Source organism: Hemiscyllium ocellatum, chromosome 10 (assembly GCF_020745735.1).
Source record: "Hemiscyllium ocellatum isolate sHemOce1 chromosome 10, sHemOce1.pat.X.cur, whole genome shotgun sequence".
NCBI lineage: Eukaryota > Metazoa > Chordata > Chondrichthyes > Orectolobiformes > Hemiscylliidae > Hemiscyllium > Hemiscyllium ocellatum.
The window spans coordinates 96,205,757-96,223,562 of record NC_083410.1 but is presented as its reverse complement, the minus strand read 5'-3'; the positions used below and the strand labels follow the sequence as shown (position 1 = coordinate 96,223,562).

Genomic DNA, 17,806 nt, shown 5'->3' with positions numbered 1-17,806 from the left:
ATAAATTACAGCAAATTATATGTGGGCAGTTTGCAGTCCCAAAGCAGATCGACTGACAGGGCAGAGTACAGCACAAAGCGAACTCTCCGAAAGGCAAGATGTGCTGTATGTGTATAACGCTGTGTCAGCATGTGTACATCGGGGGTTTCAAGTGCATCCGAATGTTCCTGTGTGGAGAAAGATTGACAGATTTTAAATATTTCCCGGGACTGGAAGACCTGGCAGTGGGCTGGAAGCTTGAGCTGGGGCAGAACTGGGTACTGGAGATGCTGGAGATTAGAGTCAAGATTGGAGTGGTGCTGGAAAAGCACAGCAGGTCAGGCAGAACCTGAGGAGCAGGAAAATCGAATGGGAAGCTTGAGCATCCAGATCCAGCAGTAGTTGTGGGAGGGATAGGAATGCTGCCCCCCCCCCCCACCCCCAGAAAACCCCTGTTCCTCCCTCCCTCTTGCTGATTATACCCCCTCCCACTCTCACTCGCCTGCTCTCACTCTGTAACCCTTGCACTGTCTGGAAAGCCAGTAGCTGGGAGCTCCCAGCTAAGTGTCCCAGCAGGGGTATTCCAGCCCTGTTGGTGGGCAGGCTGGTTCCAGAAGCACTGAGGCCTTGCCAGGCTTTATCTTGAGTTACCATGCTATCCACTGCCCTCCCTGTACTGGCTACATCCCCCCCTCCCCAGTCCTTTGCAAACAGTGTTGAGAGACCTGTCATTGTTGGAATGCTGAACACTTAACAGTGAGTCCCAACTCCAATTGACATTAGTCATACGCTACCCTGGCGCAGTAGCTCTCAATGCTGAGAAAACAATCATGGAAACAGACCCTTCGGTCCAACCAGTCCATGCCGTCTGTAATCCCAGACTAAACCAGTCCCACCTGCCTGCTCCTGGCCCATATCCCTCCAAGGAGAAAGTGAGGTCTGCAGACGCTGGAGAGTTAGAATCGAAAGGTGTGGTGCTGGAAAAGCACAGCAGCTCAGGCAGCATTTGAGGACTAGGAGAGCCAATGCGTTGGGCATACACTCTTCATTCCTGATGAAGGATTTGTGCCCGGAACGTTGACTCTCCCACTCCTGGGATGTTTCCTGATCTGCTGTGCTTTTCTAGCACCACACCTTTTGACCCATCCCATATCCCTCCAGATCTTTCCTATTCGGGAACTCGCCCGTATGTCTATAGATGTTGTTACTGTTCCTGCATCCACCGCTATCTCTGGAAGTTCATTCCACACGCGAACCACTGTCTGTGCACAAAAGTTGCCCCCTCCTGTCCTTTTTAAAACATCCTCCTCTTCCCCTCAAAAATATGCTCCCTGGTTTTGAACTCCTCCACCCTGGGGAAAAGACCATTGTCATTCACCTTATCTATGTCCCTTGCAATCTTATAAACCCTCTAAGGTCACCCCTCAGCCACCTACACTCCAGTAAAAAAGAAGTCCCAGTCTTTCCAGTGTCCATACCTTCCATTCCTGGCAACGTCTTTTCTGAATCCTTTCCAGTTTAGTATGTCCTTCCTGTAATAGAACACCAGAAGAACTGGTTAAGAGTTTGAACAAAAAACGCTTTCTGTTTAAAAGGAATTGACACAGCAGCATTGAACCACCTTGGATGGTAGCTACCAAGTGCGGATAGTGACTTCTCTTACTCATATACTGTGTTATATTTGGCTAGCTCAGCTCCACAACTTTGTTTCCTTTTTAACTTGCCCATAGTGTCCAGTAAGTTAAGAGCATTAGTCGGGGTAAATGGAGTGTAATGGGGAATTGGTTTGATGGGGTGCTCTACTGAGGGTCGGTGTGGTGGGCCAGAGGACCTGTTTCCACACTGTAGGGATTCAATTTCTAAGACCATTCAGCCCATCAAGCCTGCTCCCCTATTCAATCCGATCCTGCGCGCGCGTGTGTGTGTGCGCGTGCATGTCGCTCCTATCGAGCAAGAGTGTGGTTGAGCTGAAATGAAATGTTGTGCACACCGAATCAATCTTTTCTCGAAGTTTCTGACCAATATCATCGATCACCTTCCACAGGACTGGGAGCGGTGTGAGAAAGGAATCGCGGATTCTCTGGCCAAGCTGAGATCTTTCAAGAGAAAGCTATCGCAACCCCTCCCTGATCATCACGATGAGCTACACACAGAGCAGATCCGTTGCTTGGTAAGGTCTTAGTTTCTGCTTTGTTCCTGTTCTAAAGTTTCCTCATCGCCGTTGTAGAAAAGGGGAATTCTCTGCAGTCCTTGTTCAGCCCGATGAAAGCCAACTTTGAGAAGCTGGCTATTAAAGATCAGGAGATCGCAACAAGTGCTGGAAAATAGTGTTGAGTCACCATAACCTAGTGGAATGGATAGAGCTGGTTCGAGGGTTCGAATGGTCTGCTTCCTGTTCCTGTTTCCTATTTCATATTTATTCATGGGATGTGGGCATCGTTGGCTAGGTAGCATTTATGGCCCATCCCTAAATGCCCAGAGTGTAATCAGGAGTCAGCCATCTTGCTGTGGGTCTGGATTCACATGAAGGCCAGACCAGATGAGGGCAGATCCTAAAGGATATTGATGAGTCAGATCCGATTTTCCTGACAATGGTTATCGTTGGACTTTTGATTCCGAATTTGTTTTGTTTCACTGCATTTAAATTCCGCCACCTGCTGTGGCAGGATTGATCCCGGGTCCCCAGAATGGTCTCTGGATTAGTTGGAGAAAGTGAGGGCTGCAGATGCTGGAGAATCAGAGTCGCAACGCGTGGCGCTGGAAAAGCACAGCAGGTCAGGCAGCATCCGAGGAGCAGGAGAGTCGAGGTTTCGGGTATAAGGCCTTCGTAAGGGCTCTCCTGCTCCTTGGTTGCTACCTGACCTGCTGCACTTTTCCAGCACCACCCTTTCTATCTCGGGACTAATAGCCTAGTGACAAAGGCAGGAGGCCGTCACCTCCCCTGAAGCTCCACGCGAAAGGGCCCAGTGACTCTGTGCTTTGTGAATCCAGTTGGTCTCACCAGTAATGGTTTCACCGTCTCCCTGCAGGAACTGGAAAGCTCTTTTAGCGGGTGGACTGATGACCTGGCCCACCTCTCATTTCTGAAAGAGACCTTATCCAGCTACATTCGTGCCGATGATATCTCACTGCTCCAGGAGCGAATCGAGCTGCTGCACAGGCAGTGGGATGAGCTGTGCCATCAGGTAAGGCCATTCTTGCGTGTGTGTGTGTGCATGTGAATCTGTGTGTGTGGGGTGGGGGGGCTGTGTGTGTGTGTGTGCGGGCGTGTGTGTGGGCTTGTGTGTGTGTGGGCGTGGGCTTGTGTATGTGTGGGCTGTGTGTGTCTTTGTGTGTGTATTGTGGGCTTGTGTGTGTGTCTTTGTGTGTGTGTCTTTGTGTGTGTGTCTTTGTGTGTGTGTGTGGGCTTGTGTGTGTGTGTGGGCTTGTGTGTGTGTGTCTTTGTGTGTGTGTGGGCTTGTGTGTGTGTATTGTGGGCTGTGTGTGTCTTTGTGTGTGTGTGTGTGTGTGGGCGGGCTGTGTGTGTGTGGGCGGGCTGTGTGTGTGTGGGCGGGCTGTGTGTGTGTGTGTGTGTGTGTGTGTGTGTGTGTGTGTGTGTGTGTGTACTCAACAGCATCTCCAGTCTGCAGTGTCAGGGAGTCTGTAGGAATCAAATGATCTACTTTAGGTGTTTGCACTTTGTTTCCTTTTTAACTTGCCCATAGTGTCCAGTACGTTAAGAGCATTAGTCGGGGTAAATGGAGTGTAATGGGGAATTGGTTTGATGGGGTGCTCTTCTGAGGGTTGGTGTGGACTTGGTGGGCCAGAGGACCTGTTTCCACACTGTAGGGATTCAATTTCCAAGACCATTCAGCCCTTCAAGCCCGCTCCCCTATTCAATCCGATCATGATCTGATCGTCCAACCCAGTCCCCTGTTGCTGCCTCCTAGAGGTACCCTTTGTTCCCTTTGAGCCCTAAGAACTATATCTAACTCGTTCTTGAAAAAAACATTCAGTGTTTTGGCCTCAACAGCTTTCTGTGACCGAGGATTCCACAGGCTCATTGGTGTCTAGGGTGAAGACGCATCTCCTCAGTTTGGTCCATTCCCTCTCAGCTGCGCTGTCGCTCTGATGTTTTGCACACGGCAATCTGATTGTGGCATCGATTCTGGAAGATTAGCGGGAACGGTAATCCCAAATGGCCTGTCCTGTGTCCTTAAACTGTACCCCTGGTTCTGGAGTCCCTGGTTATCAGGAGCATCCTTCCTGCGTTTACACTGTCTATTCCCATTAGAATTATATCGGTTTCTATGAGATCTCCCATTTGTTCTTCTAAAGTCCATTGAATACAATGCTAACTCTTCTCCAGCCTCCCGTCATGTGTCAGTGCTGCCATTCCCGGGAATCAGTCTGGTAAAGCTTTGTTGCACTCCCTCGATTACTAGAAATTGCTCAGCTCACTGTTGAAGTTATTCTGTGAGTGTTGGTAATAACTGGCTTTTGTACAGTACCTCTGTGTCACTTCCTCTTTTGTTTAAATGTGGTGAAATTTCGATCCATTGGTGTACAGAGTGGGACCTCGCATCTAACCAAAGTCATCTATGAGCGCTTACTATTTAGAAATTGTGATCTTGGATAGAGTCACAGTGCACAGAAGCAGACCCTTCAGTCCAACCAGTCCATGCTGACCATGATCCCAAACTGAACTAATCCCACCTGCCTGCGCTTGGCCCATATCCCTCCAAACATTCCTTACTCATGTGCTTATTCAAATGCCTTTTAAATATTGTAAGTGTACCCGCATCCACCACATTCCATATACAAATCATATTCAGTGTCATCTTTTTTATAAAAGATCTGCACCTCATGTCTTTTTAAAATCCTTCTCCTCTCGCCTTAAAAAGTATGCTGCCTGGTTTTGAAATTCCCCACCCCCGGGAAATGGCACCTGTCAATCACCTCATCCATGCCCCTCATGATTTTATAAACCTCTAGAAGGTCACCCCTCAACCTCCCATGCTCCAGTGAAAAAAGTCCCAGACTCTCCTTATAACTCCAACCCTCTATTCCCAGCTACATCCTGTTAAGATTTTTTCTGAACCCTCTCCAGCTTAGTAATATCCTTCCTATAACAGGCTGACCAGGACTGCACATAGTATTCCAGATGTCCTGTACAACCTCAGCATAACATTCCAACTTCTGCTCTCAAAGATCTGAGCAATGAAGGCAAGCATGTTGAATGCCTTTTTAACCATCCTATCTTTATGTGATACAAACTTCAAAGAATTATGTACCTAAACCCCTGGGCCTCTCTGTTCCCCCATACTATCCAAGGCCCTATTTTTAATTGTTGAAGTCCTGCCCTTGATCACTTTACCAAAACGCAATCATATTTATCCAAATTAAACTCCATCTGCCACTCTTCAGCCCATTGACCCAATTGATCAAGAGCTCTTTGTAATCTCAGGTCCACTGTCTTCATTGTCCACTATGCCACCGATATTGGTGTCATCCACAAACCTACTAACCACACCTCCTACTTGCCCATCTAAATCAGATGTATGTTGATAGTTCAGGATCTTTCCCCACGTCCCTTTCGCTGTCCACTTCAGATGCAGTGGCTGTGACAGTGTTGGTTCTGTGGCCCTCTCTAACTCTGGAAGTTGGCTTACTCCATAGGTTTGGGGACATAGACCGCTCTGACGTTGCAGTATTGTTCATAGAGACTGCAGCAATGTTGGAGGCAAAGCCTTTTGGATGAGGCTTTAAACAGGTCTTCCTCTTTAGATGTAGAATACCCAGCCTGGAAGAACAGGGAGAGCCCAAACTGCAGTCCTGACCAATGTTATCCCTCAGGGAGAAAGTGAGGACTGCAGATGCTGGAGATCAGAGCTGAAAATGTGTTGCTGGAAACGCGCAGCAGGTCAGGCAGCATCCAAAGAGCAGGAGAATTGACGTTTCGGGCATGAGCCCTTCTTCAGGAATGAGCTTATGACCGAAGAAGTCATTCCTGAAGAAGGGCTCATGCCCGAAACGTCGATTCTCCTGCTCTTTGGATGCTGCCTGACCTGCTGCGCTTTTCCAGCAACACATTTTCAGCAATATTATCCCTCAATCAATCAGAACAGCTGGCCATTTATCTCGTACTGTCTATGGGATCTTGCTGTGTGCAAATCGGCATTCATATTTCCTGCATTACACTTCCAAAATGCTTGCTTGACTGTCATGCAGTTTAGGTGCTTTGAAGTCATGAAAGGCTCTATATAAATGCAAGTCCTTACTTCATCTATAACAGGAAGTGCTATCCAACAGATCACTTCTGTAATGGTATATTGGCTTTACGTTATAACGTGTCCTTGGCTTACCATAGGAAGGCCATCTGCTGAGTTAATCTCTGACCACTGGAGTAACTGTGGCTTCATACAGATCACCTGATCCTAACCAGGCAGCTTTAGGAATAACTTCCAAGGTACGCTATGGCAAACGGAATTTAAATAGCTGCCTCTGCCAAAGCTCAAATCTAGGGCTTAGCGAACACTCCTCAATAATATGCTGAGTTATTAATTTTCTATTCAAAATAGAATGTCATTTTGAACTCTGTAATGTAGTCAAAATTATATGGTGCATTTTGTCCTCTTGAGGCCACTATACACACAAGTACCAGCAGAGGGAGTTTGCTGCAGAGAGATCATACAGGGTCCATGTTTAGAAACTCTCGTTCTAGATGGTTCTGGCTCAATATAGCATAGCTTCTAGCCCAAGAGCTTCTCTCACACAGCTCGCATTTACTGGCAACTTGCAGGAACCTTTTGGTTGGTTATTTAAGAGAGAACAAGGCGTTCTATGTGAAAAACAACACCAAAATAAAAAGTTCAACCAGTCAATTTGTTGCTCGAGAGTCCTTTGCACATTAGCTGTTGCAAGCATTCATCCACCTGCTTTCAGATCACCTTCCAGGGTAGCATTTTAGTCAACAAGTAGATGTTCAGTAGCATCTCTCATGAGAATAATCATGTCATTTGGTATTTCTGGTCAGGGACCCTTCATCAGCGGTGGAGAATAATACAACAGCTTTAAAAAAAACTGGGGAAGGGGGTGGGGGAAGATTGAATAGGAACCATCCAGAATTGGAAGAACTCGGCTAGATGTGAAATGCCTGCTAACGTTGTCAGAGGCGCTATGTAAATGCAAGACTGTGTGGCCATTCTCATTAAAGCTGGTTGGTTTTCAGCTGAGTTAATGCGGTCGTGTTAGCAGCGCTGCCTCCTGGTGACTGCCTCTCAGTACAGAGCTCTCCTCTGCAAAAATATTCAGGGATTCCTAAGGCCCATCACTGTGGAAAAGTGCGTTTTGTCTCCCTGGACTCTCTGTCTTAGAGAGCCCTGCAAGGTTTAGCTGGCGGGGAGCAGCTGGCTTTGCACTGGATTGAATTTGATTTGATTCAATTTATTATTGTCATGTGTACTCAGGCACGGTGAAAGGTTTTACATGCAATGCAGGCAGACCATACCATACACAGTGCATTAGGGGTACGAGAGCAGAGCAAGGAATACAACATAACAGCTGCAAAGAAAGTGCTGAAAGACTGAGGTCAACATTAAATTTAAAGTTGGAGGGCTCCATTCAGAGGTTTAATAACAGTGTGGGAGGAAGCTGTTCTTGAACCTGCTGGTACGTGTATTTAAGCTTTTGTATCTTCTGCCCGTTGGAAGAGGTTGGGAGAGATGATGACCGGGGTGGGAGAGGTCTTTGATGATGTTGGCTACTTTCCCGAGGTAACGAGAGGTGTAGATGGAGTCAACGGATGGAAGGTTGGGTTGCGGGATGGACTGGGCTGTGTGCACAACTCTCTGTAGTTTGTTATGGTCCTGGGCAGACCAATTGCCAAACCAAGCTGTGTTGAATCCAGATAGAATGCTCTCTATGGTGCATCTGTAAAATTTGTCTTTATGGACAATGATGACCTGACAGCGTTGGCACCAGACTCTCACAGTGTCATCCGGTTTAGGATTCATTTGTTGGAGAAACATTTAAGACCCTTATGGCTTTGGCCATCTCATCAGTGACCTAAACTCATTGGAGTTTATAAGAATGGAAGATGATCTGATTTAAACATAATTTTTTTTAGATTAGATTCCCTACAGTGTAGAAACAGACTCTCCAGCCCACACTGACGAGTAACCCACCCAGCCCCATTTCCCTCTGACTAGTGCACCTAACACTACGGGCACTTTAGCATGGCCAATTCACCTGACCTGCACATCTTTGGACTGTGGGAGGAAACCCGCATAGATACAGGGAGAATGTGCAAACTCCACAGACAGTCACCCAAAGGTGGAATCGAACCTGGGATGCTGGTGCTGTGAGGCAGCAGTGCTAACCACTGTGCCACCCCACTCTTTGTCAAACACTGCCAAGGTCGATACTGTTATAGTGGAATCTAACACTAGCAGCAGAACTTGAAAGGAGGAGGTCCCCATTTAGATCTGAAATGCAGTGGAATTTCTTCTGTCGGAGGGTCATTTGTCTTTGGAATTCTTTTCTCCCCAGGGCAGGGGAGGCCGGCTCAAATGGTATATTCAAGGCTGAATTTGACTACTTTTTGATTGACATGGGATTCGAGGATTATGGGGCCAAGTCACAGTCGTTCATCAGGAATCTTTACTTTTCTTCATTGGATGCAGACGCATGTAACTTGGTTTAGTCGGAACAGCTGAATCTGTGACTAACAAGTTGTAGGTTCAGGTTACTCCAGGAATTTGAATATGATCTAAGCTGAGGTCCGAGTGCAGTGTTGAGGGAGCGGTGCACTGCTGACTGGCCCATCATTCAGAAGCACTATTAAATAGTTCTTTAAATCATTTGCCTCCTGATTATTAACAGTTTGCAGTAAGGCATGGGAAAAGAGAGGTGCAATTATATAGCACCTTTTCTAACCACAGTTCAACAAATTCTTTGTTCACGCTTAGTGGTAGGGATGAGTAAAAGTTAAAGTCTGTTGGAAAATGATGTGAGTTTTAAAGCAAGATACCAAAACGCATGTTGAGGATTTAACATATTTTAGCTTTGAGATGTTCCAGTTTTGCCAGAACTTTTTTTTTAAAAAATTGCAAATTTCACCTTTAATAGGAAGCCATTCAGCATCAAGAGGTGATAAGGAAACAGGAACATGCGTGTTTTCTCGAGCCTGAGACTGTTTCAAAGCAGTTTCCAGCCCAAAAAAAAAGATTTTCAGAATCAAATTTATGAAAGTGTGTTAAGATGGACCCTGCATTGGAAAGGTACAAGAGAGACTTTGCAAATGAAAGGCTACATTGAAATGAGACCAGAGTACACTCCTGGGGCAGAGGAAGGCTTGACGTTAGTGAGTGTTCTTTAATTCATTTGCCTCCTGATTATTAACAGTTTGCAGTAAGGCATGGGAAAAGAGAGGTGCAATTATATAGCGCCTTTTCTAACCACAGGATGTCCTTTGATGATTTCCGGCCAACTGAGTACTTTTGGAGTGTAGTCAGTTGCCGTAGTCAGCAATGTAGTAAGAAATCAGATAATCTATTCTTAGTGATGGTGGTTGCATGTTTAAAGCTGAGCTTGAAACTGTAACCTTCTGTCTGAGAAGCGGATACGCTACACTTCAAGAACTTAGCTTGAAACAAAATTGAATTCTTGGAGGACAGTAGAATGAAACTTGATTAAATCTCTCCCCACGTGATGTTCTGTCAAGTAAGTGCGATATTGCACAGTTAAAATATTTCTTTTAAAGATCACCAGTATCACCAAAGAGGTAGAAATCCCCTCATTTCCAGTCCCAGCTCAGTATTTTAATGATGAGTAGCTTGATTAGATGACTTACAGTGTGGAAACAGGCCCTTCGGCCCAACAAGTCCACACCGACCTGCCGAAGCGCAACCCACCCATACCCCTACATTTGACCCCTTACCTATCACTACAGGCAATTTAGCATGGCCAATTCACCTAACCCGCACATCTTTGGACTGTGGGAGGAAACCGGAGCACCCGGAGGAAACCCAAGCAGACACGGGGCGAACGTGCAAACTCCACACAGTCAGTCGCCTGAGTCGGGAATTGAACCCAGGTCTCAGGTGCAGTGAGGCAGCAGTGCTAATCACTGTGCCACCGTGCCGCCCACCAATTGGTGGATTGGATGATTAAATCTTTACGAGGTTTTGCATGGCCCTAATTAGTCATGCCAGTGTGAAGGTTGCCAGTGGAGGATTCTGCTACCTCAGTTATATTCTGGTGCACTATTTGCATCTAACAACACCGCAACAGGAAGTCTGTTAATCTCGGAACCTGGGGAAGGTCACCTGACAGCAGACGATAGAAAGCAATGCGGGCAGGTTAGTCTGGAATGCTTTTGCTGCTCAGTTCAGCTTTTACAATGTAGATCCCGTTCTTTAAAAGATTTTAAGCTGCGCAATTAGAGCAGGTGCCTTGCCCACCTTCTGAATGCTGAAGCTTCAGTGATGGGACGGGCTTTCAGTCAGGAGGCTTTCAAAGCGATGGGTGATGCAGATGTCAGTTGCGGGTGTGCTCGAGAGGTGTAGCACTCCACTTCCTTTCGGCTTCGGTTTGAGTACAAGCAGAGATGTCTACACTTCCTGTCAAATGCTTGAAATCCGTGTAGGTCTAGACTGATGAGATTTAGTGTCACGGTTTGATATTTTCAACCGGTATGTAATTGACTTGTAAAGGAGAATAATGTGAACTGAATAGCCCTGGGCTGATTTCCCTTTGATAGTTAAACTGTCATTGTAAACAAGGCATGGGCGAGTTGATTAAAGTTAGCTCTGTCTCGTCCGTAAACTGCCGTTCCACTGAGATTGTTAGCAGCCATGAAAGTTTGCTGAAAATGATTCACATGTTGCATTGTGTCGGGAATGGCTGTCCGAAGTTTCTTTGAGATCAGTTCCATTGTTTTCCCCTGGAACCAAAACAATTCCAATTAAATTCATCGATGATGTTTTCCCTGGAGTAATGTTGAATGTGGCTTTTTACTACAAGTTTGAAATGAGATTGCACCCTGTTCTGTTGACCTGACCCTTTTGCACACAGAGGGTGGTGCGTGTGTGGAATGAGCTGCCAGAGGAAGTGGTGGAGGCTGGGACAATTACAACATTTATGGATGGGTATATGAATAGGAAGGGTTTAGAGGGATAGGGGCCAAATGCTGGAAAATGGCACTAGATTAGGTTAGGATATCTAGTTGGCATAGACGAGTTGGACTGAAGGGTCTGTTTCCATGCTGTACATCTCTATGATTCTGTGTCACAAAGGTGATTTGTTACAATGGAATAATGTTGTTTCTTTTTAAAGTGTACTTTGAGACTTCTGTGTTGGGAAGTTTAGTGACACCAAGCTGCACTATCATGAGGAATTCAGTGATGGAGGTCTCGTGATCACCCTCTGTAGCTTCAAGCAGGTGGCCAATACTAGGTGTGGAGCAGACTTGTGGGAATGGTACTGCAGTTATGTCGAGGCACTGAAGAAGGTGAATTTTTTTCTCTCTGGAATGGAGTTGATTAAGGAGAGGTGGAGTAGAGGTTTTAAGAATGCTGAAGAGTTTTGATAAAGCAGATGGGGGAGACATACTGTGTGCTGACAGGAGACCGCATAAGAGGATACAGATTCATAATAACTGGGAAAGAAACATTAAAAGGGAAATGAACCTTCATTTTTGTGCTGCAGGTGAATTGTGATGACGTGAGATGTGGAAGCTAGGGAACTCAGAGAAATAAATAGTGTTCTTTGGAAAAGAGTTCAGTTTACAGAAGTCTTTAACCATATAAAAATTGGTATATCACTGGGACCAGATCACATGTATCCCAGGATGCTGTGGAAAACAAGGGGAGAAATTGCAGGGTCCCTAGCGGAGATATTGACATCATCGAGAGCCACAGGTGAACTACAGCAAGACTGGAACATGGCTAATGTTGTGCCATTGTTTCAGAAAGGCTGTAAGGAAAAGACAGAGAACTACAGACCGGTGAGCCTAACGTCAGTGGTGAGTAAGTTGTTGGAGGGGATTCTGAGAGAGAGAGGATCTACACTGCATTTGGAAAGGCAGTAACTGGTTAGAGATGGTCAGCATGGCTTCATGTATTGGAAGAGGTGACCAAGAAGATAAATGAAGGCAGAGCGGTAGATATTGTCAGTGTGGACATTAGGAAAGCCTTTGACAGGGTTCTGCATGGTAGACTGGTTAGTAAAGTTAGATCACAATGGAATCCAGGAAGAGCTAGCCAACTGGATAGAAATTTAGCTTGACAGTAGGAGACAGAGGGTGATGGGAGAGGGTTGGTTGATTTATTTACTGTTGTCACTTGTACTGAGATACAGTGAAGAGTGTTTTTTGCATGCTATACAGGCAGATGGTAACGTCAATATGCATCAGGGTAACAGAACAGAGTGCAGAATACAGTGTCACAGCCACAGAGAAGGTGCAGAGAGAAAGATCACAACCAACATTTGAGACGTCCATTCAAAAGACTGACAACAGTGGGGAGGAAGCTGGTCTTGAATCTATTTGTATGTTCATTCATGTGTTTAGATTACTTACAGTGTGGAAACAGGCCCTTCGGCCCAACAAGTCCACACCGACCCACCGAAGTGCAACCCACCCATACCCCTACATTTACCCCTTACCTAACACTACGGGCAATTTAGCATGGCCAATTCACCTGACCCGCACATCTTTGGACTGTGGGAGGAAACCGGAGCACCCGGAGGAAACCCACGCAGACACGGGGAGAACGTGCAAACTCCACACAGTCAGTCGCCTGAGTCGGGAATTGAACCCGGGTCTCTGGCGCTGTGAGGCAGCAGTGTTAACCACTGTGCCACTGTGCCATTTATATCTTCTGCCCAACGGAAGAGGATGGAAGATGTGTAACCTGGGTGGGGGGAGTCTGTGATTATATTATGTTGGTTGCTTTCCCAAACTAGCAGGAAGTATAGATGGAGCCGGTGGATGGGAGGCTGGTTTACGTGACGGACCGGGCTGTGTCCATGCCTCTCTGTAGTTTCTTGCAGTCTTGGGAAGTGCAGTTGCCATACCAAGCTGTGATGCATCCAGATAGGATGCTTTCTATGGTGCATCTGTAAAAATTGGCCATGCCAAATTTCCTTCGCCACCTCAGGAAGTAGAGCCATTGTTCTGCTTTCTAGATCATTGCATCAACATGGGTGGACCAGGACAGATTGTTGGTGACCATCACTCCCAGGAACTTGACGCTCTCCACCATCTCCACCTCAGCACCGTTGATGCAGACAGGACATTCCCTCCACTTCGCTTGCTTGACCAGCTCCTTCGTTTTGTTGACGTTGATGAAGAGATTGTTGTCTTTACACCCTGCCGCTAAGCACTCAATCTCATTCCTGCACTCTTCCTTGTCATTATTTGAGAATCTAACTACAATGGCGATGTCATCAGCAAACTTGTAAATGGAGTTGGGGCACAATTTGGCCACACAGTCACAAGAATATAAGGCGTACATTGGGGGCTGAGTACACAGCCTTGTGGGACGCTGGTGTTGAGGATTATGGTGGAAGAGGTGTTGTTGCGTGTTCTTACTGATTGCAGTCTATGGGTCAGGAAGTCAAGGGTCCAGTTACAGAGGAGGGAGCCGGGACCTCGGTCTCAGAGTTTCGAGATGGGTTTGTTTGGAAGAATGGAGTTGAAGGTGTAGATATCCTTGTTATCCAGATGTTCCAGGGATGAGTGTGGGGCCAGGGAGATGGCATCTGCTGTGGACCTGTTGCACTGGTAGACCAATTGCAAAGGATCAAGGCAATTTGGGGGGCTGGAGTTGATGTGAGTCATGACTGACCTCTCAAAGCACTTCATAATCATGGAGGCCAGAGCCAGCAGTCAATGAGTCACACTGCATACTTTTCTCTTTGGCACAGGATGATGGTGGTCTTCTTGAAGCAGGGGGGACTTCAGATAGTAGGACGGAGATGTGAGGATTGCTTGTGAATGCTCCCACCAGCTGATCCGCACAGGATCTGAGTGCACAGCCGGGGACTGCACCCGGGCTAGTCACTTTCCGTGGGGCCACTGTCGAGAAGGCCAAGCTAACAGATTCATGCGAGACTGTGGAATAGTCGTTCAGGGTACAGGTTGTAACCAATGGTGTCCCACGAGGATTGGGCCACTGTTGTTTGTCATTTATGTAAACTATTTGGATGAGAATGTAGGAAACATGCTAAGTCAGGTCTGCGGATGGCACCGTAGTTGGTGGACAAGGGCTCATGCCCGAAACGTCGACTCTCCTGCTCCTTGGATGCTGCCTGACCTGCTGCACTTTTCCAGCAACACATTTTCAGCTCAGTATCAGACAGTGAAGGTTATTTCAGAGTATAATAGGATCTTAATCAACTCGGCCAGTGGATCAAGAAATGGCAGAATGGAGTTTAATTTAGATTAATGCATTTTGGTAAGTACAACCAGGGCAGGACTTACACAGTTAATGGTAGGGCCTTGGGGAGTGTTGTTGAACAGAGAGACCTTAGTTCATCAGAAGTGGTGTCACAGGTAGACAGGGTGGTGAAGAAGGCATTTGGCACGCATGCTTTCATTGAGTACGGGAGTTAGGATGCTGAAAATGTGTTGCTGGAAAAGCTGAAGAAGGGCTTATGCCCGAAACGTCGATTCTCCTGTTCCTTGGATGCTGCCTGACCTGCTGTGCTTTTCCAGCAACACATTTTCAGCTCTGATCTCCAGCATCTGCAGGCCTCATTTTCTCCTACAGGAGTTAGGATGTCATGTTTACTGCTGTACAGTTCATGGGTAAGGCCACACTTGGAGTACTGCATATACTTCTGGGTGCTCTGCTATAGGAAGGATGTAACTAAACTGGAAAGGGTTTGTAAGGATGTTACTGAGTTATGGAGAGGCCAAAGAGGCTGGGGCTTTTTCCCTGCACCATGGGAGGCTGAGGACATGACCATATCAAGGTTTATAAAATCATGAGGGGCATAGATAAGGTGAATGTCCAAGGTCTTTTCCCTCTGTAGGGTATTCCAAAACTAGAGGGCATAGCGTTATGGTGAGGAGGGAAAGATTTAAAATAGAGCAGAGGGCAACCTTTTCATGCAGGTGATGGTGTGTGTATGGAATAAGCTGCCAGAGGAAGTGGTGGAGGCTAGTACAATGACAACATTTAAAAGCTTTTTGGACAGGTACATGGAGAGGAAAGGTTTAGGTCCAAACAGAAGCAAATGATACTAGTTCAGTTTAGGTCAGCATTGATGGGTTGGGCCTTGGAGCCTGTTTCTGTGCTGTACGACTTTATGTCTCTATTCTGTGAATGTACCACTAGAAAGCCTGACCAATTTTAATAAAAGCTTGCAAAAGGGAATTGCAAGTATAGTTTAACAGAAGAGATTTGGAGAATTATGTGGAAGTGCAGGCTGACGAACTACCTTGTTCAAGGAACCAGAAGAGCTATGATGGGCCAAATGGCCCACATCAGTGCTTGAGGATTCCAAAATGAAGCTCAGTTTACATACCGACAGGAAGATGACTGCTTTGGGATGGTTCCCATTCACCATGGTTTGTGCATCTTCTTACACTCCCTGTCATTGTCAAAGCAACTTCACTCCAGCTGGAAGGTGAATGTGTTCAGTTGGTGCTCCCGGTTGTCAGCTGCGATCCAGTGGGAACATGCTCAATTCTGGGTCAGAACCGTTGTGGGATCAAGCCCCAGGTTAGAGATTTGAGTCTGCCATCTGACTGAGCACTTCAGGGTAGGCATTTAGAAGAGAAATATTGTTCTCGTGAAACTCTTCCTATTCAATGAACACCTGGAAACTCACCAGCTTTAGAACCTCTGGGTTCTGCAACTTATTTAAACCAATTGCAAAGGGAGCACAGCAACTTGCCTGTAAATTGAGCTGTAATTGTAGTTCCTTGTGTTCGTCGTCAGATAGTGAACATCACCAGCAACTCCGAAAATGTCCTCAATGTCTGCTGGAAGAGACACCGTCTGAACCTCTTAAAATGCAGAGCCATAAATGTGACACCCATATTAAGGAGATCACTTATTCAAACAACCAAGGGGTGGAACAGTGCATCACGTTTCACAATGTGTTCTTGGTGAGCCTGTTTATGTGGGTTGCCTCCTAATGTTAGTGAGCCACCTCATTGGACCGGTGCTGTCAATCTACTGAAGCTCATCCCTCGGTGCTGTCAGCACAGATATCCCAGGGACTTTCCCAGTACCAGTAAAGACATAGCGATGTATGCCTGAGGCAACCAAACAGTGGCTTGGCAGAGATGCTGTCCTTCTTGCATCGCCTTGCCTGTTGTGCTAGATAGTGCAGGCCATGGGTTTGGAGGCTGTGGTCAGAGGAACATTGCGGAGTTGTTGTTGTACATCATACAGATGTTACACACTGCAGCCACTACACACTGGCATTGGAGGAGAGGGAATGTTGCAGTAGTTGCATGGCCTGCTGATCAAAGGGATTGCTCAGTTTCACACGATATTGGGAATCTTGGATTTTATTGGAGCTGCATTTATCCAAGGCAGTACAGAGAATTCCACTACCTTACTGACCTGTACCTTGTGGATAGTCCATGTACCCTCCTCCTGACCTGACCTGTACCTTGTGGATCGTGTGTGTACCCTCCTCCTAACCAGACCTGTACCTTGTGGATAATGTGTGTACCCTCCTCCTGACCCGACCTGTACCTTGTGGATAGTCCGTGTACCCTCCTCCTGACCTGACCTGTACCTTGTGGATAGTGTGTGTACCCTCCTCCTGACCAGACCTGTACCTTGTGGATAGTGTGTGTACCCTCCTCCTGACCTGACCTGTACCTTGTAGATAGTCCGTGTACCCTCCTCCTGACCTGACCTGTACCTTGTGGATAGTGTGTGTACCCTCCTCCTGACCAGACCTGTACCTTGTGGATAGTGTGTGTACCCTCCTCCTGACCTGACCTGTACCTTGTGGATAGTGTGTGTACCCTCCTCCTGACCAGACCTGTACCTTGTGGATAGTGTGTTACCCTCCTCCTGACCAGACCTGTACCTTGTGGATAATGTGTGTACCCTCCTCCTGACCCGACCTGTACCTTGTGGATAGTCCGTGTACCCTCCTCCTGACCTGACCTGTACCTTGTGGATAGTGTGTGTACCCTCCTCCTGACCTGACCTGTACCTTGTGGATAGTGTGTGTACCCTCCTCCTGACCAGACCTGTACCTTGTGGATAGTCTGTGTACCCCCCTCCTGACCTGACCTGTACCTTGTGGATAGTGTGTGTACCCTCCTCCTGACCAGACCTGTACCTTGTGGATAGTCTATGTACCCTCCTCCTGACCTGACCTATACCTTGTGGATAATGTGTGTACCCTCCTCCTAACCAGACCTGTACCTTGTGGATAGTGTGTGTACCCTCCTCCTGACCTGTACCTTGTGGATCGTGTGTGTACCCCCCTCCTGACCTGACCTGTACCTTGTGGATAGTGTGTGTACCCTCCTCCTGACCTGTACCTTGTGGATAATGTGTGTACCCCCCTCCTGACCTGTACCTTGTGGATAATGTGTGTACCCCCCTCCTGACCTGACCTGTACCTTGTGGATAGTGTGTGTACCCTCCTCCTGACCAGACCTGTACCTTGTGGATAGTGTGTGTACCCCCCTCCTGACCTGTACCTTGTGGATAGTCTGTGTACCCTCCTCCTGACCAGACCTGTACCTTGTGGATAATGTGTGTACCCTCCTCCTGACCTGTACCTTGTGGATAGTGTGTGTACCCTCCTCCTGACCTGACCTGTACCTTGTGGATAGTGTGTGTACCCTCCTCCTGACCAGTAC

The 17,806-nt window shown here is 46.9% G+C and overlaps 1 protein-coding gene across 4 annotated transcripts in view; it reads left to right on the top strand.

Annotated features, from left to right (window-relative positions):
* LOC132819864 (nesprin-1-like) overlaps window positions 1-17,806 on the top strand; it is a 339,003-nt gene that overhangs the window by 232,609 nt on the left and 88,588 nt on the right. For 3 of the 4 annotated variants that reach the window (XM_060831771.1, XM_060831770.1, XM_060831772.1), the window contains 2 exons: window positions 2,024-2,149; window positions 3,009-3,164. In XM_060831771.1, the coding sequence (XP_060687754.1) occupies window positions 2,024-2,149; window positions 3,009-3,164 (282 nt within the window). Of the gene's footprint in view, window positions 1-2,023; window positions 2,150-3,008; window positions 3,165-10,254; window positions 10,320-17,806 lie in introns of those variants that run through there. The other variant, XM_060831774.1, reaches the window with a different exon arrangement.